At 28.5% G+C, this 24,014-nt stretch overlaps 1 protein-coding gene and 1 long non-coding RNA gene across 20 annotated transcripts in view; one reads left to right on the top strand and one right to left on the bottom strand.

The window, feature by feature from the left end:
* Positions 1-1,531: 1,531 nt before the first annotated feature.
* The window catches only part of LOC107999649 (uncharacterized), a 70,731-nt gene continuing 48,248 nt past the window's right edge, over positions 1,532-24,014 (bottom strand). For 9 of the 10 annotated variants that reach the window (XM_017059624.3, XM_062076707.1, XM_062076708.1 and 6 more), the window contains 7 exons: positions 15,597-15,857; positions 7,371-7,551; positions 4,267-4,401; positions 3,902-4,053; positions 3,423-3,786; positions 3,041-3,230; positions 1,532-2,504 (listed from right to left, as the gene is read on the bottom strand). In XM_017059624.3, the coding sequence (XP_016915113.2) occupies positions 2,350-2,504; positions 3,041-3,230; positions 3,423-3,786; positions 3,902-4,053; positions 4,267-4,401; positions 7,371-7,551; positions 15,597-15,857 (1,438 nt within the window). In that variant the 3' untranslated portion in view covers positions 1,532-2,349. Of the gene's footprint in view, positions 2,505-3,040; positions 3,231-3,422; positions 3,787-3,901; positions 4,054-4,266; positions 4,402-7,370; positions 7,552-15,596; positions 15,858-23,880; positions 23,903-24,014 lie in introns of those variants that run through there. The other variant, XM_017059631.2, reaches the window with a different exon arrangement.
* The window catches only part of LOC107999655 (uncharacterized), a 46,286-nt gene continuing 44,538 nt past the window's right edge, over positions 22,267-24,014 (top strand). For all 10 annotated transcript variants that reach the window (XR_009830343.1, XR_009830339.1, XR_009830345.1 and 7 more), the window contains exon 1: positions 22,267-22,984. This is a non-coding gene — a long non-coding RNA (uncharacterized LOC107999655). The remainder of the gene's footprint in view (positions 22,985-24,014) is intronic.

Below are 24,014 nucleotides of genomic sequence, written 5' to 3'. Positions count from 1 at the left end.
GAATAATGATAATCTCGAGCGGAAATTTTCTATTAACAAATGAAAAAAGAAAAAAAAAGAAAAGGAAGAAACAAAGTTTAAAAAAAAAAAGAAGATTGGAAGATAAAGGTTAGTGTACGTAAGATAAAAAGAGAAGTGCAAACAAACGGATATATCACTATGTTAAGAATGGAAATTAATATTACGATAATATTAAGACGTGAGTATATATCAGAAAAAAAGAAATATTGTTATGTCTTCATAAGAAAAAAGGAAAAAACATACCATTTTGATTTGCATTTTAATGGTACGTGAATCTTTAAATCGATAACTCCTTCGCAAGTTCCTTCTGAGATTTCTATGTCTATCGTAAGAGTTCTGAAAGTTAGAATTATGTAAAGTGAACTGCCGAACTTGCGATATTGAAATGATATAAATTTTCTCTCGTTTTTTCCATATACAATATTACGCAAAACGTCATGTTTTTTTATTTTCGTAATCTGATCAGTATTTTGTCAAAAGAAAGAAAAATCTTTTTGAATTTCTTGCATTTTAATTGAAAATCGTAATCATTTTAAGTTAAACCAATCTCCATAATTATGCAAACAATGCAATGTGTGTTTAAAAATAATTTGTTTAAATAATTGATTTGATTTTTGATTAAATTGATTGTCGATTCAATTGATGAATGTTACTTTGAGATTTTTAACCTTAATAATATTCATAGAATTTTATATAAAGAAATTCAACAATTAATAGTAAATTAATTTAAATTAATAGTAATAATTGAATGTTTTATTCTTTTCTTATCCTTTTTTATCCAATATTTTTTATTTTACTAAAATTTAAAATAACTTTTTCTTTCGATTTTCACTAGCTCGATTTATCAATTTATTCACGCATATTAAAATAACATAAAATTGTCATTTTGTCAATTAATTAAAAAAAAAAACAGAACTGTACAAAATCGTCGAAAAATACAAAAAACTAACTATTTCCATTCCAAAGTTTCATACGTAATTGTACGTAACATGTAAAACATGTTCCCCTTCCCGATCGATCTACAGAGCAGCGAGATTTTGGTGAAAATTATTTTCATTTAGTCGAAATCGAAACGAGAGCATGATGAATCTCGAAGAACCAGTGTTTTCAATGTCATCGAGAATTTATTTCCACGATATAAGAATATAAAATTAATATTCGACCACACGAAAAAAGAAGTTACAAACGGCTGTATGTAATATAAAGTAATAAGAGCAGAAAAACAGAGAGAAAATGTATCTATATACACGTGACACATTGTCACACAACGCGTGCATGTAAATTTATTATAAATAAATTATTATAAAGCAGCAACATCTTTTTTTCTCTTCTAATACTTCAGCAGTACAATTTATTCCATCAACATACATTAATTGAAATAAATGAATTGAAAACTTTATATTACAAATTTCTATTCCATATTTTTCTATTTTGAAAATGTATATACTTAAGATTTATTTAGTAATTTGTAAAATTGAAATATTTGAAATTAATCAATATAAATATTAAATATATTAAATAGTTCTTGAATAATTTATTTCGTTTAAAATAGAAAGGAAATATTACATAACGAATATGTATTTTTAAATGACAAGAATTCTAGATTCGATACTACATTCTACCCGTAGTTGTATTGTCAGAAAAATTACAATTGTATCTCACTTCATGGTTTTGAGGTAAATAGCGAAGGAACGATCAGTCACTGACAATTTTTTTTTTATTAATGCTACTTATTTGTAAGAAATTATAGTAAGAAATTATTATCATTGTCTTATTAGTAATCCATTTTTTGATTACCGGCGTTTCAACAAACAAAAAATCTATACTTAATTATTAAAAAAAAAAAAAGCAATAAAAATAGTAAAAGCATTTATGTCAGGAAATAAGAAACTATCATTGCACCAAATGAATGTTTCTGCCCTGTAGAAAGATTTTTATCTTAGTAAAAAAAATTTATATTTAAATAAAAAAAAAAATCTTTAAGTCAAAATTTAACTTCCTTTACAAAATAAGAATAAAATTAATCATATTTTCAAAAAGAAAGTCGATTCTCAAACATTATCATCATGGTACATACACGTCTTCTAATTATCATTACTAAGAGTTGCAATACAATGCAATCGCAATATCGACAATTAATAAAACAGACGAAATGTCTTGATTACGTTTAGTACGTGGAATGTTTTCTTTTATTCTACGTGTATGCACATCTGTGTTCTTATATTTACATATATTATGTATATTGTCTTCTCGCTATGCACGATAGTTATAAATACAGCGTTTAAATACAATATCAACAAATGTAGATAGATCCGTCTATTGGACTAACTACAGCTTTATAGGCTTCAACACGTTCTCTGTGAATTGTCCAACAATGTTACCCCTCGGATGGTAACACGCAACTACCACGCAGGTTCCATCCTTTTTGGCTATTGCTATACCCATCTCTGTTGTATTTTTCCAGACAATCTGTGTAAAATGGCCTAAACAAAGAAAAATTATTATATATTATTATTTTATTTACTTTATTATATTATTAATATTTTAATTACTTTATACAATTATATTATTTAATTCTTTTTTAATAAATTTAATATCATTTATCATTGCACATTTAAAAAAAAATGAATAGAAAATAAAATTTTTGAAAAAAATTGAAAAGATTTTGAAAAACAATAAGAAGCAAATAAATTAAAAATAAATTGAATTAACAAAATTCGAACATTTATCTTTAAAACGGTTAACGAAGGATTATCAAATAATATAATTTCTCACAGAATTTATTGTCTTGTAAAAAAATATAAAATATATATCATATATTTTTATTATTTCTTTAATATAAAAATATAAATTAATAATTTTTATTAAACGTAGCAGTTCATCGCAGTACGCTCAGTTCATTGAAAATTGAATAGCCAATATTTTTACTATTTCTAATACAATATCTTTACTTCTTCTTCTAACAGTCTTATCGTTAAAGATAATTAGAAAATAGGTTTTTGTACGCTGTGTTACATACATGTATTTAAAACCTTTGGCTCTATGCCATATTTGTGATCCTTTTTCTCGGCATACCACTTCGAAACGACTTCCCGCGGCGATACGATCACCTTTGGATCGGAGCATTGCATCGAGTAGATATTCTCTCCGTACGGAGACGACGTCTGAGGAATCAGCTTGTTCGTGTTCAGTAACGTGTTCGCCCACGCCTGAAGATAGTGGGAAAAAATTTGTAATCGAGCGTTACTCTTAAACCCAAGCGTGCACGGTCAATTGCAAACTAGCTAAGTCATGATCGTGTTCAAGACAAATTACAGTTGATTGAATTGCTAATTCTTTGATAAAGATTGGTGAAGATATTTAGAAAATGAAATAGATTTTAATAGAAATAGAAAATATACCTTAGCGGCAGATGTTAATTCTACGCTTAACCTCAAATCTGAAACACGATGTTTTCTCCTATATTCATTGTGAACGATTAAAGCCTCTTGTTGCCATGCTTGTTCGTCTAATGTGTAATATGGCAGAGCTTCTAGCAAGGTTTTTTTTATAGGTTTCACACCGAGAGGTAGAACGTTCTCCGTGAAACTGCCCAAGAAATTTCCAGCCGGATTATAATTACAGACGACGTATACTTCACCGTTTCGATTTCTGGCCATTCCAACACCCAACTCGGTACTATCTTTCCATACAACTTGAGTAAAATGGCCAGTTTTTAGAGTGGTTGGCTCTTTCCCGTATTGATGTTGCGCTTCTTCGGCGTACCTATAGACAGAAATATATAATAGAACAGGATAGATATAATATACGCTTAAAATAAATAATTTATAAATTGCAAATTATTTGTGCGTTTTGAATTAAAAAAAAAAATTTTAATTACCATTCGTTTACAGGCTCGTCACCGTGTACAATAGTTTTCGGATTAGAACTCCACATACAATACAGATTTTCACCATAATCTGTGTTTGCCCTATGCTCTAATCTACCTCTAGTTGCCAATATATTAGCCCAGTCCTGACTCGTTTTACATAACTGAAAACGAAGAATTGGTATATTCATTTTTTTCATTTCAATTTATTTTATATCATTCTACATCATTTTAATTTTTAATTTAACGAAATTAATAGTGAATTTTCATAAATTTTTAATCTCGCATTTCATTAAACGTAATGTGATATTTTATTTATTCAGTTAAATATATATATTGGTTAAGTTTATTTAATATTATCATGAAAAGGAAGTAACCTGCTTGTTGAGACGAAGAGGTGGCACTCCATGCCTCGCGCGATAAAAATTGTGCGTATCAAGGCAAATGTTGATAAATTCCTTAGGAGGACCCAATCTGCGCACAGATGGTTTACGTGTGTCAGTTTTTGTTATCTATAACACACAGAGAGAATATGTTGTATGATACGTGAAATTTGTGTATGATGAACATTTAATAGCATAAAATAACTGTAATGTGAGAATTACTTATAAATCCAAATAATACTCTTTTTCAAAATTGCTTGTCTTTTCTCTTAAATCATCTTAAAATAATGCTTTCTATGCTATAATTTGCTGAAATGATGCCTATTACAATTGAGGAAAAACAATCAAGCTTGACTTTATCGTGGTCGTTTTCCTCGTAGTGTATATATAGGGTGTACATATAAGAAAATATTTTTATTTTATTTTAAATAACAATTTTGATTCAATAATATTTAGAAAAATATATATCAAAATTGCGAAAATCTTAAAACCATAATAAATTCTAAATTCTTTAAACCTTATAAATTCATAAATTATTGTATCAAATTTCAAATTACGAAAATATCGAGTTGAAATATACAATTTTGAAATTGGAAAATTTGAAAATTCGAGAGAATTAAAGTTTTAAAAGATTTCAAGATTTCCAATATCCTAACTTTATTAATATTTCATATTTCTCGTCACACGTTGTAGATAACATACGCGTGCAAGTCACGGTCAAAGCGAAATCACGCGATCGCGCGAGTGCACCCGATAATAAAGACGGCGACGTCTTGAATAACCTAGATGTGAAATAACCAATGGGAAGAACGTACTGAATGGCAAAAATTATGGCTGCTCTTCGCTTTGGGATACTAAAAAATACAAATCTTTTTTTTCTTTTTTCCCTCAATAATAAATATTAGAATAGATCCCAAAATATCACTTTTTAACCTCAATTTAATATTAATAAATCTAATAAGATGAAATGATGAGATTCATCAGATTTATAATGTTTGAAGATCATTCCAAATTTTATTAACTCTTCGATATCAATGATCAAGTCTAGATCAATATTACGTTTATGAACATTTATGTTTGAAAAAATGATTTATATTTATATTTAAAATTTAATGATTTAAAATAACTTGGAAAAAAGATAATAATTTTTGGTGTCTCAAAACGAAGTTTACCCAATGTTTCCCATCCTGCTCGCACACTGTAACACAATTCATTTTCATGCACGACAATTAGGAAGCAAGTTATCGTGAAATCGCCATATTCTCTATCACGGTAGTTTTCAGCCACACGTTTCTCTTTTAACTTAGACTTCTTCACAACTGATATAAAAGGACGAGTAATAGATTATAAATACGTGTAATTTTTCAATTAAATCGATAAAATGGAAAAATTTTATGTGATGGTTAATAACATGTTCAATTAATTTTATCAATCGATACTTGGAAGAAGCGCCAACTTCACGAATGTATTTTCGAAAGGCAATATCGATTGGTCGTCGCGTATTTTTAATTTCCGTGCAAATGTCAAGCGATGCTTCGTTGTTACACTTAATAAATAAGGTTGTTCAAAAATACCAATAATGTGAATTAATAAAAAAAAATACAATAAAAGATTATAAAAAAAAATTCTTTATTTTATTCTTCTCGTTAGAATATTAATATAAAATAAAGGACATTTATCTTATCAAAAAAAATCTTCAAAATTATATAATCCATTATATCCATATTTTTACAGACACAGCAATGCTAAAATAAATCAACGTATCAATTTCAAGTGACTCTTATGCATGCAATTTACAACACTCGAAGTGTGAATATAAAAAGATACGAATCTGAACAGTTAATAATACTTAATAATCAATATTTATTTTTTAAATAAATAATGGAATCTATCTTATACTCGCATAGATTTGCATAACCTCAATACGAAAAAATTATTTTAACTTATTTATTTTCTTTTTATTATGAAAAAGTTACAAATACAACTATTTTTATGATAGAAAATTTTTTTCTTCAAATTTCGATCTCTAAGTACTAAAAAAAACTTGAATCGAAAACTGAATCTAAACAAGTTCATTTTCCACTTTCCTCGTCCAACATGACCAGTCATCGGAAAACGAGAAACCTCGATTCGAACCAAGTCTTTCCTAAACGAGCCTCGAGAAAACTCTCGACCTGCCAATTTCCTATTTATACTCCTTTCTCTTCGATCTGTACACGTACAGTCGTCAAGTATTCACGACCGAAGGGTAATAAATAGAAGATAGAACTATATACCGACAGAGTAATACAAAGCGCAAAAGCGTGGTGCGGAAAGATCGAAGGAGTACTCGAACTCGATTCTCGATTAGTCATCGTTAGCGAGAATAACGATTTCCCGAGGCGTTATGCGCGACAACCGTTCACTAGACGCGTCTCTCGAAAAGGGAACGATCCTGAGTCATCAACAGATGCCAATGTACCTCGATATCGCTCGTCTGCACGTTCACGTGGTCGTGTGAACGCGTGACGATGATTTACTTCGCCCGTTTAACCCTTGAAACGATAACCGGTTACGAAACTTGTTCACGTTCGTTTATTTTCGTTTCGGTTTATGTACACACGCGTGCGTTTATGCGTATATATATGCGTGTATATATATATGTTTAATATAGATGATAATGATAAGTGACGAGAATATTTATGTAAAATTAAATTTTAATGAATATGATTGAAAAAATAAACTTTAAATGGATTCTTCTAATAATGAAGAATGATTGCTTGCAAAATTATTTCCAAAATAATTTCTTTTTGAGAATGTTTTATGAAAATGTTTCGTAAAAATTTTTCATATCAATATAAATTAATTTTATTAATTGAACCAAAAATTATAGTTAATAAGTAAAATTAGTAATAATTCCTATTATATGAATAAACTGTCATATCTTTTCTTCATGTTACTTCTAATGCAATAAAAAGAAAGAAACTGTTGTTAATATAATAATATAATTCGTTAACAAAAAAACATGTATTAACAATTATAGACACAATTACAAACATAAAAATAAGATAATAATAAATATTATATTTTTTTATATTTTTATATTATTATTATATTACCGGTGTGGATGTGTATCTTGCAGAATCAGGAGATGCCGAGGATGATCTGGCACTGCTGCAAGACATGCCATCGCTTCCTAAACTTCCGTGAAAACTGCCGTGCAAGGAATTCGATAACGGCCCTGGAGATGCTGGCGATGCTGTTAAAGGGGACTTAGATCTCACCGAATCCGTCCTCGACCTGCAAATTCAGAAAATGAATTATCACATGTCACATGTCACAGTGGCACAATGAGTCTTTCAAACAGTGACACATAGACTGTGCACAAGTACGATATAAGCGACTTCTATTTTTCTTCATAAACAAAAGATCTATGGTTGCACGATTAAGTTGCAGCGTAATATTGGGATACAGTTATTTTCAATAATTGATTTATGTCAATATTTATTTCACGTTAGATAAATTTAGCCAAATTTTTTAGTAATTTAATTATTCTTACGATTAAATGTTTTTTTTTCTCTCTTTTTTCCAAATAAATAAGTGAATATAGCAACGAAGAAAAGAATCGATTCGAATAACGAACTATTGCCCAACATTACTGCCACCTGGTGACTTAGCACCGATTTAACCGAAATCCCTATGGATTCAATTGGAAAGCAGCATGATTGAACTGTTTGTATTCACAGCGGTGTACAAATTAGCTGTGCATTGAAAGCGGACTTGATTGGGTATATTTGAAGAATTATTCTTTTCAAAGATACAATTTGGAAATTAGCGTTTGATTTATTTAGATTTATAAATATAATTATTTTGTCGATTAATTGTATTTCATTTTTAAAATATCATTTTGCAAACTCGTAAACATTTTTTCACAAAATAATCGAATTATTTTTCAAAATAAATATATCAAGTCACTTAATTAGTTGAACTTGTACGATTATGGAGGGAAAAAAGGTTTAATCTCTGATACTTTGCTGTTTCAAGCAATCGCCACGTGCAGAATGGCCTTGTATGTTTTTCTTAAAGCGTCCACAGTTCCTGCAATATGTGCGTGATATGTCTTTCGAGGATTCGTTGGAATATCATTAAACGAATCACAAATTCATATGGATTCACCAGATGTTCGACAAACTTTTTATTTTGTCATATTTATCTCTGTTTTATCAGATATCAATTTTTTGTAATTGAATCAATTTAAATTTGTTTTTAAAAATAAATATTCGGTGAATTGATAAAAATTGTATTGTAAAAATATATATTGTATGGTTACTGAAATTATTATTTATTTTTTAAAATACCTATACGCATTATTCTTTTCATATTTTTTTACTGTTTTTATTTTTCTTTTGATATATTCATTATTATCCTTAACTTTGATTATTAATTCGATTATTTATTTATCTTCATAACTAGGCAATTAAAAATATTTATTACATACAGAATATCATCACATGTCAATTACATTGTTACGTTAAACTTTCGACGATTATCTTGAATATTTCTGTATTTGACTATAAAAAATATTATTTCTTATACGTTCGAGAAAATGATTTTGTTACATATATAAAAATAAAAAAAAGAAACAAGTATCAAGCAATTTATAAAATTCGCCAATTCATTCCCTCGAATTATTTCTTCAAATATACCCAACCCAAGCAAAAGTTAACAGCTCCATAAGAAACACAAGCAAAACTCGAACGGCAGAGAAACGTGTTAAATTAGCATCCGTTTCTCTTCAGCCTTGTTTCTCGCTCATCGTCCTGCTGAATCAAACGAAATTAAACAAGTGTTGAAAGACGTTCAAGTCTCGACAAGAATTCGAACAAATTTCGACTTCTGACTATCGATATCGTTATCGATAAACATTGATAACAAATAAATGATAATATTTCAAAATATTTGATTTTTTTTTTTCAAAATATCGTAAGATATCAATAATAAAATATCAATAATAGAAATAAATAATTTAAATAAATTACAATATAATTTTAAAATAAAATTTTTTTGCAACTTATTACAAATAACATTTTTATTGATAATTTTATTTAATAAAAAAAAAAGAACTTCCCTCATCGATACATCGAAAATTATCAATAAAATATCGATGATCAATAATCGTAAATTCACAAATTCGCAGATGGAAGCTTTTTTGCATCTCGAAAGCCGAAAGCTGGAAAAAAGCGTGTATCGATCTCTCGATGATTCTTCTCTATCTATTCATGCGTGTTTGTGTTTTTGTGCGTGTGTTTTAAAAAAAAAGAAAAATCGTTTGCATGCGAATCGAAATGATCGAAAAAGGGGATCGTCTCTATGTGAAGTTTGTGAAATTGCATAGGTGCCTCTGAATCTATTTCCAGGATGATGGAATCTATTTCCACCTGAGCTGAATACCGTGATACTGAGGATTCTTTTTTTGATTTGAATGATTGCTCGATATGAATGATTAATTATGCATTTGTCGAGATGGATCGAAAAATTGATTATTAGATTCGAAATATGAAAGTGAAATATGAAACTTTGTGAAATTCTTGAAATATATATTAAGAAATCTAAAATGTTTTTTTTTTTTCTAAAAAAATTTTAAAATTTTAATTTTAATTTATAATTTATGATTTCGAACCATTGCTTGCAATATGGTTAATGAATGGCTTCGTTATGAATATGAAATGAATGACACAGCAAGAACAACGATTGAAAATTATTTCGAATAATTAATAATACATTGTTCACGAAGAATCAATGAATATTATATATCTCGAATATTTCTATCTTTTTTATTTTTCTCGTCCGTAAATTAAAAATATTCGATTAAAAAAGTAATAAAACAAAATAGACCATTATTACAATTATTTTAATAAATTTTACATTTAAATTAATTAAAATTTAGTAATGTGAAATAATATTTCAAATATAAATGTTAAAATAAAAAATAAAATTCAATCAAAACAACTTCCCGAAACACAAAATTTCTTAACAACTCCGCGGATATATATATTGAATGCAACACGCCAAACTTAATTAACTCAAAGCGGCACGACAGTGAATAATCGCTCCATTGAAAATATCCAACTTGGTAATACTCTATTGAATAAATATTGAAGTAAAAAAAATAAATAAATAAATAAAAGAAGGAAAAAAAAATGAATAAAACTCGATCAAAGCTTCCTGAAACGTAAAATTTCTTAGCATCTCCGCGGATGTACGCATTAAACGCAACGCGCCAAACTCAATTAAACCACGGAGACGATTGAAAGCGACGCGACAGTGAATAACCGCTCCATTGAAAACGTCGAGATCTGTATGGACCGACATTTTCAATGCCCCGACGTTGCTCCTTTTGTCGCGCAACAGCTCAGCGTATTTACAGTATCAGCGTTCAGCCGGTGAAGTAACGATACAAGAAGCCGAGAGAAAGCAGCGTGGGACACACGAGAACGAAGAATTACGCGCAAACTTCTCCACACGCTCCGTCCCCCGCGAGCTTTTACTTCCTTCTTCGCGAGGTGTCGCCTCGACCACGGCCACGGTCAGAAGAAAGATTGCGCCATCTCTTTTCCTTCTCTCGACCACGATTTATTAACTCTTGAACGTTCGAGAGGAAACGACAAACGCAGTGAAGAGGGCATTGTTCTTGGCGAATATAAATTTGGAAAATTGGACAGGAGCAGTTTTGCAGGGAAACTTGCTTTTGAAGCAAATGTTCTCGTTTTAAGAAACGAATACTTGGATTTTCGTTATGTTGGCTATTTTTGGACAAATAAAATCATCGAAAAAAAATTTTTTCGAGTTTGGAATATATGAACGAAGGAACGAAGCGTTAGTGTTCAATGATAATTATGTTATGATAATATCGGTTTCAATTGCCTTTCTATCTTTATAGAAAGTTTTTAGATTCTTTTTTCGATCGAGTTAATATCGTAATTCGAGGAATAGAATTGTTCTTTTCGTTAGTCATTTGAAAGATTGGAATCAGAATTGGAATTGGAAATCAGACAGATAGCATTGCTCGTCGTGGAATTTATCTTATAATTTCGTTTCTTACCCATTAAACAGATAATCGTTTAATTATAAGAAAAATCTGAAAAAGTTGGAAAGTTATGATGGAATTAATAATTTCACTATTTATATATTGCAAGATTATACGATTCTGAAGTTTAATTCTTAATATTTTTCATCCAATGTTTCTCTCTATTCGATCTTAATTACTTTCATACTTCGAAAAGAACGCTCCACTGCTCCAAGGTCAAGTTCATGCAGCCTTTCACTTTTCTTTCTCAGTCGATAAAAAAGATTCGCTTTTGAAATTCTCATTACTTTTAATTCCTTCGCGACAAATGAACTTTCTCTCAGCTTCGTGTTGGCCGCCTACGTCATTATTATTAAAACTAAGGCCATTCACCGACCCTAACGAAGCCCTGGAAAGCGCGACGACGTACAAACGAAAGATGTTTTTTTCTTCCTTTTCCCTTACACCGTCGAATTGGCCAAGCGCTGCTCGTTCACGCCACTCGGCTTCGTTAGAATCGTTTGGCTTTGCCGTACACCATGGGTGAATACCTTTCAGGCGACAGCTGGTCGACAAAGCCGACCACCTTCTTTTTCGTTCCGTTAAGGTTGAGCGAGGGCATACTACAAGGAGGGGTAACGATTTACGATGTACACAAGCCGAATATCCTTTGACTTATACAGGAATGATTTCACACGTGACCCAAGACGATTTCAACGAAATTTTATAGGGCTATGATTCTATATCAGTGTTGTAAATATCTCTAATGAATGTGGACACAATTTTAATAAAATTCTCACTAATTTAATGATTTCAATTAATTAAAATATTCTATTTAAATTATATATTTAGATTTCTATGTGCATTATTATTTTTTTATTTTTTAAGATGAACTGTATTTTTCAAAATTATATACTTCTATTTTCTATGATTATTTTGCTTACCTGTGCTATTTTTATTTTATGCTGATTATCTTATAATTACTTAATATATTGTCTATTATATTATCATTTTCTAAAATATATGGTAATATTTGAATATTTCATGTGTTTTTTATCCGTTTGAGTAAAATTATTCTAGGATAACAAAAAGTGATAAAACTTTTTTTTAAATTTCCCAGACTTTAGATTTCAAATTGATAAATAGAATTTTCACAAAAAAAAAAGAATATTTTAATCTTGAAATTGACCAATTTCATCTATCTAACCTAATTTATTTATTTCTAATTTCAATCTTTTTCAAAAGAATAAATCATTAAAGCTATTTTGCAATGATTCTGAATTTTTATATTTTAGTCATATTTATATTATCAATCTTTTAATGTGTAACAAAATTAAAAATTTGAAAAATTATGATTGGATTTGTCATGGATATAGAATCATCACTCTAATTTTATTAAAATCAGTAAAAGATCATATTTGAAACATCCTGTATTAAATTTAATTAACTATTGTTCGAGATGTCCCGAGTGAAAATATTAATCATTATTAAATATATTTATTTCAGATCAATATCAAAAGATCAAATGGATAATCAAAGTAAAATTGAAGAAATGAGATTTTAAGATTAAATTTTTTGATTTGATTGGAAAGCAGTTAAAGCTTCTAATAAATTATAAAAAAAAAAAATTAAAAATGATTTATCGATAATTTAATAAGTATATTTATAAGAAAACAGTGACATACTTTCACTTGAAAAATGATGCTGAAAATGTAATCGCTGGATACATATAATAAAAAAAAGGACCATACACAGTAAACAAACTAATAAAACCATCGATCTTGTGAAATTATACTGTTACGTAAAAAAAAAAAAAAAGAAAGAAAGGTCGTATAAATTAAACATAAAACCAAAGGTCAGCCAATCTGATTGAGCTATAGATCATTCTCAATTGAAAAAGTTGTTTTCAACAAGACTCTTAAGACTCTCGACTCGAGAATAAAACTCTTCCATAAGATTTAACAAGATATAAGGTAAAATTTAAACAAAAGAATTCTTTTCAAAAAAAGTTTTTAAAACAATAAAAATTATTTTCAAGAAAAATAACAAATAATAAAATTCCCATAGATAAATCAAAATGGAAATAGTGTGAAAATATTTGCTCATACGTCTTTCATTGCAGATACAGCTCAAAATCAACATGTCCTAAGTAAACGACGTTTCATCCCTTATTTGATCCTCAGTAAGATAATATCTTGAAGTATCCTCTCGGGACATCTTGCACTGATATGTAAGTAAATATGTATTTATTACTGATATGTGTAAGAAAATTGCAAATGGAACCAAAGGATGAGTAAAGTTTAATCTTCCAAACGAATAAATAAAAAAATACGTTTATGTGTAATTTTTATGATTATGGACAAATTTTGTTACGAATATAGCGTATATGTATTGAATATCACAAATTGGATTCAAAATTATGGAATTATATTTTACATTATGAATTTGACAAATTTTATATTATGTATGTATTTTATGTATTTATTGTTATTAACTGGTATAAATTCAATGAATGATATATAATAGAGAAATTTTTGTATATGAGTAATTTTTAACGAATAACGTTTTACGACATTCAATAATTATTTCCCATTCCAAATTACACATGCTAATAACAAAATTTGTTAACTTAAAAACAATTCATTTAAGAGAATTCATTTAGTAGAATCCTCTACTTGTTCAGAACAATGTACTTGATACGTACAGTCGAACTTTGGTAACTCAAATTTCAAAGAAAGATTGTAATACATATTTTAAATTCTAAAATATATATATATATATATATATATATGAAAAGTTTCATTTCTAGGTGAATTTTGATTTTTAAATATCATATAAAAGAGATTAATAGAAGATTATATTAAATTCAAATAAAAAAAGTTATATGTAAAAGTTTTTACAATGCAGAAAAACATGTAATAAATAAAATTCTAATTTTATAAAATTTTTCGAGTTACACAAATTCGATTGTACATCCAAAAATTCTCCAATAAAAACTCCAAACTTTTTACAAAAAAAAATAACAAAAACGAAACAAATCAAGAGAAAAAAATAAAATCATCAACAACGATCAATTACATATTCCAAACTCTTACCCAAATCAAGTGGTACGTTCAACATTGCATTTTCAAGAGCCATCTAGTGGCTCACTTATATTAATATAGCTCTTCAAATCTATATCAAACAAGATGATCACAAAAGTAAAGAAACAAACTTAATCATTCGTAAATTTTTTTCATATATTTTTTATCTTTATTTATGCAAATATATTGCTTTTTGATGAATAATTTATTTCGTTATTTTTAATTTTAACTTATATATGTCAAAAGATAAAAAATATAAATAAACGATTATAATATTGTCCATTTAATCATCAACATTTTTGCTCACTTAAACTCCATACCAATTCTTAGAATGCTTGCAATCGTCTTCCACCGTGTCGGACTAAACATTTGATGCTTTGCGGTTTGAGTCTCGAGTTTACCGAGTATCGATATCTCACTCATATTCATTTCTTGTTTCGATTGAATTCGCAGAAATCATTTCTCCCCACTTAAATCCGTATTCGAACATTCAAGTTAGCATTATTATATTTTTTAACACTTAAATATATAAATTAATATAAATTATTGTGAATTGTTTATGAACTATAAATTAAATAACCGGTCGTTTAACACATTCGAGACTACAATATATGCCATGAGTCATGAAAATTTCCTATTTTATGGCAATTGACGCGTACGCTCATCATAAATTTTTCTAAAAAAAGTGAAAGATAAACAAAAATTTTCCTTATATCCAGCTTATTTTTTGCGTTCAATATAAAATGTTAACGTTATATTCTGTACAGAATTTTAGATTTCGTTACATTTTTAATTGTTTTACGATTGTTTCTCCCGACCAAGGATATTAATTTTCTTCAATTTTTGCCATGGTCTCGAATATGTTAATACATTCGATACGAATAACAAAAATTTTCATGTTTTCTATTCTGTTACCGATCATGAAGAATTCTCGCGTTCATTGTTACCGATAAAGTAAACTATTTACATAGAAGCACCTAGCCACCGTCGATAAATTTAATAACAAGACCAACAAGTTTCCTTAACTTTTTTTGCCAGTTAAGTGTCACAGAAAACGAAACGTCTCTTTTTGTGTACACATGTCGAACGCACCACTTCATTTGCATTTTCAGAAAGTCTTCAGATTTTCTTTCTCCGTGTTTTTCCCTTTCAATCCAAGTAATCAAGAGAAAATGAACACACATACATACACATACCTGTTCGACTTGGGCGTGACGATATCTCTCGTCTCGGACGTGTATTTCCTCTCGGCGCGTCCCCCGTTGAAAAGCTCGACGGTCTCCCTGGTAACCGTTTCCAGCAGAGGCTCCCCGCCCCTCCTTCCCTTACTGAAAGTCCTTTGATCCGTTTTACGGACCATAACCACCCTCGACAGGGGTTGATTGAATTCATGACCGTGCATCGTTGGCGGAATCATCGCTAACGACTGCGAGAGGGGCCCTCCGACTCGGGGGGATCTGGAACAGATTCGAAAGGGAAATGAAGGGATTCGTTTCGAATTGAAAAATACCTTTTATCCCTACGATTCATTTCGCGGTCGAATATTGCTTTTTTTATTGGAATTTTTTTTAGAGGGTGATTCGATTTAAACTTTATATCTGTATATGGTAGAGAGATATTTGACTCCTTTTTTTTTTTTAATTAATTTATTCTTTATCTCTTAAAGAGAGTTTTAAACATGAGTCGTTATTCGACTTGAAAATTATTGTAATTAAAAATTGTGGAAAATTTTGAATATTAATTTTTCATTGAATTTAATAAAATTCGAAATTAAAATAAAGTAAAATTTAGTATTAATTTAGTAAGACGGGAACGGATGACTTTTTCTTGGAGATGAATGATTCGAGAATCTATAAAGAAAATGAAATTAGCTATTATACTGTCAATATTTGACGATGATTCAATCATGTTTTAAAGTCTCTAAATATAATTTATGCTATTAATTTATACTATTCTCAAGAATGGTATGTGTATATTGCGAGTTTTTTTTTATTTTATCTATTTTTATTTACAAAACTTATTGCTACACCAAGCAATAAACGAAGGCTATAATTCAAATTTTTCGCACTTTCGTAATGCGAAAACGAAAATTACATAAAAAAAGATGAAATGTATTTTGCTTAGAAGAAGAATTTTGTTCACTGTGTGGAAATTTCATAGATTTTTTCAACGGATTGAATTTGTTGAATATTCGTCGACAATATTTATATTTATTTTATTTTTTTGGAAAATAAATATACAGAAGGAGAATATCTTACAGTGATATAAATGTCTAAATCTAAGACTATTGTTTCAGATAATTGATCCTTCACTTTCTAAACACCAAGAATAATGACACTGTCAATGATGGCTGTAGGCGGTTAATAACACCAAATAGAAGAATCAGTGCAATGATAATGTAGTTGGTTCAATTTAAATGGAACAATGATATGACAAATGATGCCTGGCAAATTTATCGTTTTTTCTACCTATCTTCACATCATACAATAGAATGTTTTTATCATCCAAATATTGATTATTCAAATAAGAATTATCCAAACATTCAAATTAATTATCCAAATACAAATTATCGAAATAACAATTATGGAAATGTGCAATTATTTAAACGTTATTTATCCAAATATAAATTGTTCAAATGATTACTAAAATATAAAATAAAATATATAAAATATAAAAATTGTTCAAATATGAATTACTCAAACATGGATTACTTAAATGTCAATTATTCAAATAATAATTATGTAAATGTGCAATTATTTAAACGTTATTTATCCAAATATAAATTGTTCAAATGTGGATTACTAAAATATATAAAATATAAAAATTGTTCAAATATGAATTACCCAAAGATGGATTACTTAAATGTCAATTATCCAAATAATAATTATGCAAATGTGCAATTATTTAAACGTTATTTATCCAAATATAAATTGTTCAAATGTGGATTACTAAAATATATAAAATATAAAAATTGTTCAAATATGAATTACCTAAACATGGATTACTTAAATGTCAATTATCCAAATAATAATTATGCAAATGTGCAATTATTTAAACGTTATTTATTCAAATATAAAATGTGGATTACTAAAATATGAAAAATATAAAATAATAAAATATATAAAATATAAAAATTATTCAAATATGAATGAATCATCCAAAATGGATGAAACTTAAATGTCAATTATCCAAATATAAATTCTAGATCTAAAGTTATTTAAATATCCATTATCCAAACATGGATTATCGTCATTATCCGGAATTAACACTAATTATCCAAACATAAATCACTAAACATTGATTATCCAAACATTATTCAAATGTGAATTACTTAAATATCGATTATCCAAACGTCAATTACCCAAATATGGATAATTCAATCATCTAAACATAGCTTATCCAATCCTCAATTATATAAAGTTTTATTCGAAAGTTTAATTATTCAAACAGGAATATTTAAGCCAACGTCCTCAAAAGATTAATTAATGCAAATATAATGTCTCTTATTACATTCATATTTAAAATTTTCTACAATCCTTCCTTACACATTATCCAATTCATCCAAATAGACCTAATCTCCCCCAATATACTACAATTTATATAATCGACGCTCCATCGTATCATTTATTTCCTCTTAAGCGTCTCTTTTTAAACTTTTAAATTCAATTTTCTAACACTTTCATTAAGAGGATTCAACTTCGAGCAAGTTCGAACCCTTTTTTTTTTTCGCGCGATTCTTAACTCTTCGAATGTTGTGGAAAAATTATGCGTTGAAAAAGTTGATTTATAACGGGAATAATAATGTTTTTACGCGTGTCGGGCTGCGATGAACGTTAAGGTGGACACGTCTAATTACAACGTGTGCAGTAATAACATCTGTCTGCCCTATGAGCTCACCGCTTCGCAGCGATAAGTGAAACAAGCCAGCACGATTGTTGAGAATGTGAGTATAATGAGACGGATGCGAGACGTACAATTGTTTGTAATTTTACTCGATTTTTTGCCACCGTTTGAGATACATGGAACAGGTGTTCTCGTGCATTGATAAATTCAGAGGATAAAATGGAGGGAAAACATCTTGGAGAACAAAAATGTGTATTCAATAATCGAGGACAAATATATATATATACCGGTAAAAAAGGGAGGAATTTATTATATTTTGTAAAATCGATCAATTGGATCGAGGTTTATTCAATTAAAAATGACGAATTACAAATATGAATATAAAGAGATATATTTCGGTACTACTCGGGGGTTATAAATCTAGATAATCCTCCATTGTTAAATTGTATTTCTTTGTTTAAACCAAAAAGAATTACACTGTAATTTTTTATCCACTTTATATATCGTGTTATGTGTTATAATAATAATCTGAAAATATAATTTCTTTATTTATAATACAGAATCTCCTTTTTGACTATTAAAATATATATCAAAATTTCCAATCCACCCTGTATATCATATCGTACAAAGTGTAACTTCTTTACTTCTTAACAAGCAAAATAATTCCTTTTTCAATTATTTTTATTTACTTTTTTCAGCCCATTCTATATATAAAATATCATAAAATGTAATAATAATCTGAAAGTATAATTTCTTTATTTATTTTTTAATACAGAATTTCAATTATTACAAAATTTCAAACCTATATATCACATGGTATAAAATATAACCTCTTTATTTCTTAATGCAAAAAGAATAATTCCTTTTTGAATTATATTAAAATTTTCTGCCCACCCTATATATATATATATACTATATCATATAAAATATAATAATAATCTATAATTTCTTTTATTTAAATTTTAACTCCCCTTTTTTATTATTATTATACCCAAAATTTTTAATCCACTATATATCATATTGTACAAAGTATAACCTCTTTACTTCTCAACAAGCAAAATTATTCCTTTTTCAATTATACTATATTTTTCAGCCCATCCTATATATCATATCATATAAAATGTAATAATAATCTGAAAGTATAATTTCTTTATTTATTTTTTAATACAGAATTTCAATTATTACAAAATTTCAAACCTATATATCACATGGTATAAAATATAACCTCTTTATTTCTTAATGCAAAAAGAATAATTCCTTTTTGAATTATATTAAAATTTTCTGCCCACCCTATATATATATATACCATATCATATAAAATATAATAATAATCTGTAATTTCTTTTATTTAAATTTTAACTCCCCTTTTCTATTATTATTATACCCAAAATTTTTAATCCACTATATATCATATTGTACAAAGTGTAATCTCTTTACTTCTTAACAAGCAAAATTATTCCTGTTTCAATTATACTATATTTTTCAGCCCATCCTATATATCATATTATATAAAATGTAATAATAATCTGAAAATATAATTTCTTTCTTTATTTTTTAATACAGAATTTCAATTATTACAAAATTTCAAACCTATATATCACATGGTATAAAATATAACCTCTTTATTTCTTAATGCAAAAAGAATAATTCCTTTTTGAATTATATTAAAATTTTTTGCCCACCCTATATATATATATCATATAAAATATAATAATAATCTATAATTTCTTTTATTTAAATTTTAACTCCCCTTTTCTATTATTAATACACCCAAAATTTTTAATCCACCCTATATACCACAAAGCGTAATACGTATACGTTTCTTTCTCATCATCGTATTCAACGATATACCCTATATATTTCCGCAATTTGGAATTCCTTCTGGAAAGGACCAGCTGTTCTCGCGCTTGAATCCGCTTGCAACCCGAAATTATCCACCCGATTAAGCCTCGGTTGCTCGCTCAGGCCTCGTTACTTTTTTAAACCACTACGGCTCCTCGTTAACCTCGTCGTTAACGCACGCTCAGAATCTTGTTCCGCGGGCAATTAAGCCTGAATTTCTCCCTCGCCCGACGTCTAATCAACGGTGGGGCTAGTTAGAACCACTGCGTTCTTATAGATCCGATCGTAGACACTTGCGACAGAATAGTGTTGCACTGGGATGAAAAAAAGAATTGGACGATAATTTTTACGATCACGAGCAATGAAGAATTAATATAATAAGGGGGCTTGAACGGGTTTTAATTCAAAGTGATGAAAATTTTGAAGATATAATTATTTATTAATTCATTGAATTAAATAAGATATCCAAGTATACATAATATTCGAAATTAATTTTCTCCAAATAATTTGTCGTATACGGAAGAAAGAAAGAATATGAAATTCAAAAATTGATTTTTATTGACGAGCATTTGACTGGATAAACAATATAATAAAGATTTTAATATTCTAACATTTTTTCAGATTTTTGACCAAAGCATTTAAAGAAAAGCCCAGGTCGTAAATCAAAATTTCATGAAAGGTCCAGAAATGTAATTGTCAGGGGTCATAAAAGAGGAAAAATATGTTTTTATGCCTTTTTATGAGTGGAAGAAATATTCCAAAAGTTTTAAGAGATTAGTTTAATCCGGGTATGAGCACAAGATGATACAATGACCGCAAGTAGCCATCGAAAAGGTGAAATTGCGAATCGTCGATTGGAAAGAGGCGATTGACATTGTTAAGCTTCGATGCACTCGACAGAGAAAAAAGTAAAACTCGTCAATCGTAAATCATTTCGATATTGCAAGCGTGGTAAATGAAAACGCCACTTTTGGAAAGATAAGCATTTAAATATCCGAAACGAATCGAAACTTGAACGAAACCTGCGTGCAGAACGGCGAATTTAATTAATGGGTTTATTCGCGTTAATTGCAAGCTTTTACGTCTTTCGAAAGAGTATTATAACTATGTATGCAAAGTGTATGGATAAAGTAATTTAAAGTAGCTTGGAAATAGGATATAATTTATCCTGTTTTACGCGATAATATCGATATTTATTAAAAAAAAATTTTTTTTGTCAAATTTATTTGCATATGCATATTGCATTTTTTAAAATGAAATTGCTATTATTTATATATATATATATATAAGCTAATAAGTTAAAAATCATGAAAATGGAATGGATAGATAGAACGGAAAAGTTATAAATGCGGTACAAAAAAATAATGATTAAGTTACGTAAATCAAAGTCTCGTGATTCCCGCATTTCATTGCAACAAAAAAATAATAAGTCAGCAAACATTAATAATAAGAAAACCAGGAATATTTTATCAGACTTGTATTTAATTCTTGCTCGACACCTTTCGTTTTTATAGTTCATCATCGGATTTTATAAATGTATTAATTCGGAATAGTTCGAATAAATTTTTATCATTTATTAATAATTTCTTGTGTTTATTAATGACAATATCATTATAATAATATATTATTGAAAACTTGTATTAAAAAGTTAATCTAGAATAAAACTTATATAATTTTTTCTAATTTTATTTTAGAAATAAAAAAATTTCTTTATTAAATTACCTTGATCAACATTAATCAAAGTTAGTCTTTTTTTATTTGAAAATATTATTTTTTTTACATTTTTTACATTTATTATCAGATGGAAAAATCTAAAATCCGTTTTCCAAATTCAAAATTGCCGATATTCTCTATATCAAAAATTCGATTTGCTAATAAAATATTCTAACAATACATTCAAGACAAATCCAAACACCATCCGAAACCATGTTTTGATTTATTTCGTATCAATTTCTCATCGAATAAAAAATAATCCTGTCAATAAGAACTCGCACAAATATCCTAAAATATATTTCACTTCAAAAGCATCGAATTACTTCCGATTCACTTCCCAGTTTAAGTCATCGAACCGCAACAGAACCTCTAAAACTCGTCCCTCCAATACCAACATTCCTATCGTATCTCCCTCGTCCAATCGCGAACCCTCGTGCAAATCCAACTTAAAAAGAAAAAGTACGTAAACTCACCGCAAACTTCAAGCCCCTTGTACACGTCGTCCTACGAAACAGAAACAACGATCCTTTCGTAACAAGAGAAATCACAATAACGTACTTTGTGATTAACGAATTTGTACAATCTTTGAATCTTGACACACGAAAACACACTGAGGTGGATTTCGAAGAAAATCGTGAAATACGAACAACGCGAAGAAAGGACGCGACAGTCACGCGGTATCAAAGGAAACGTCCTCGTTTCGAAGCGCGCGAACAACGCTCCATGGTTCTTCGGTCTGTGGTACTGGATCCTTACTCTACTCTCTCGATACAAACCGCACGACAGAACGAACAAAACTGGCACGAGAGTCGGGCCACGAGAGAGACCGGGCCTCTCTGCTCTCGGAGAGGAAAGGTGGCCAATTAGCCGTTACTCGGCGCACATGCCTTACCAACTATCCGGCGCAGCTGCAGCGCCGCTACACGCTTCTCGGGAATCGCATTCATAAACGATGCAGCAGTAACGTCGCACCGCCGCGCATCGTTGAGCTTCCAGAAGATTCACATTTCGTTTTTTTTTCTTTTCTTCTATTTTGTTTTAATCTGTTTTTGTCTCTCGCTTCTTGGATTTAAACGAACGTAAATACTACAAATATATATATATATATATATATATATATATATATGTATTTCGTATGCTTTGTTTGGCGCGCGAGTTTCGAACGTGTTGCTGGCAAATAAATGAGGTATGTGTTAACTGTATTTGTTGATTGAACAAAAGAAAATATGTTTTGATTATTTGAAATTAGCTTCTTTTTCTTTTATCTTGAGAATAATGCAATTAAAAAAGACACGCTCTATAAAAATAATGTAAAATTTTACCGTAAAATTATATGTTTAATAAGAAAATGATATACGATATGTAATGATATTTCTATAAAGTGTACGAAGACTTTTGTGAGTAACTATATTTAATACGCATAACTGTCTTTAGTTTCTTTTTCTATAATTTGTTTTATTATATGAAATTTCTAAAAAGAAATTTATTCGAATAATATATTAATTCTTGATATAAATACTTATCAAGAAAGTACCGTAAGCATCATAATGATAATAATAATTAGAGCAAATTAAAAATTATTGCATCGATTATCAAAATAAATAAAAATAATTTACAAGAAAACAATATTGATAATCTGTAAAATTATCTTCAATTATATCTTTAATGTTTTAATTTGAAATTTTTACGATTATTTTACGCATATTCGGTAAAGACAGTTATTTCGTATGTTTCGCCAAAGCGTAACATTAATAATTTTTACGACTTCATGTTAAATGAAGCATGATTGGAAAATCGGACATGGTTAAAAATTCTTGTCCTTTTTTTTTTTATAAAGAGAGTAATTTCAAATCTTTAAATAATAATTTATATAATCATTTCATATGAAATTCTATATAATTTTATTTTTTATTTTCATATCGTTCTCTTTAATTTGTATAATTTTTGTCATATTATAAATATAAAAAGAAATTCTTTTTAATTCTTTCTCTCGATATAAATGATTGTAATCGTTACAAAAATATGATAATATAAATTAAATTAAATCGAACCACACGAAATTCATATATGAAGCTCACTCACCAATTACACGATCAAAACATTTTTACATTTTCCATTGCCCCCTTTCCCAAATTGCCCTTTCACTCGTTCCAATTACACTCATATATGTTTACACTGTACAAATACGTTTTAACACTCCTTCCTCGTTATACTTT

This window comes from Apis cerana, linkage group LG6 (assembly GCF_029169275.1).
Source record: "Apis cerana isolate GH-2021 linkage group LG6, AcerK_1.0, whole genome shotgun sequence".
Taxonomy (NCBI): Eukaryota; Metazoa; Arthropoda; class Insecta; order Hymenoptera; family Apidae; genus Apis; species Apis cerana.
Note: the sequence above shows the minus strand (reverse complement) of the source record. Positions and strands in the feature narration are given on the sequence as shown.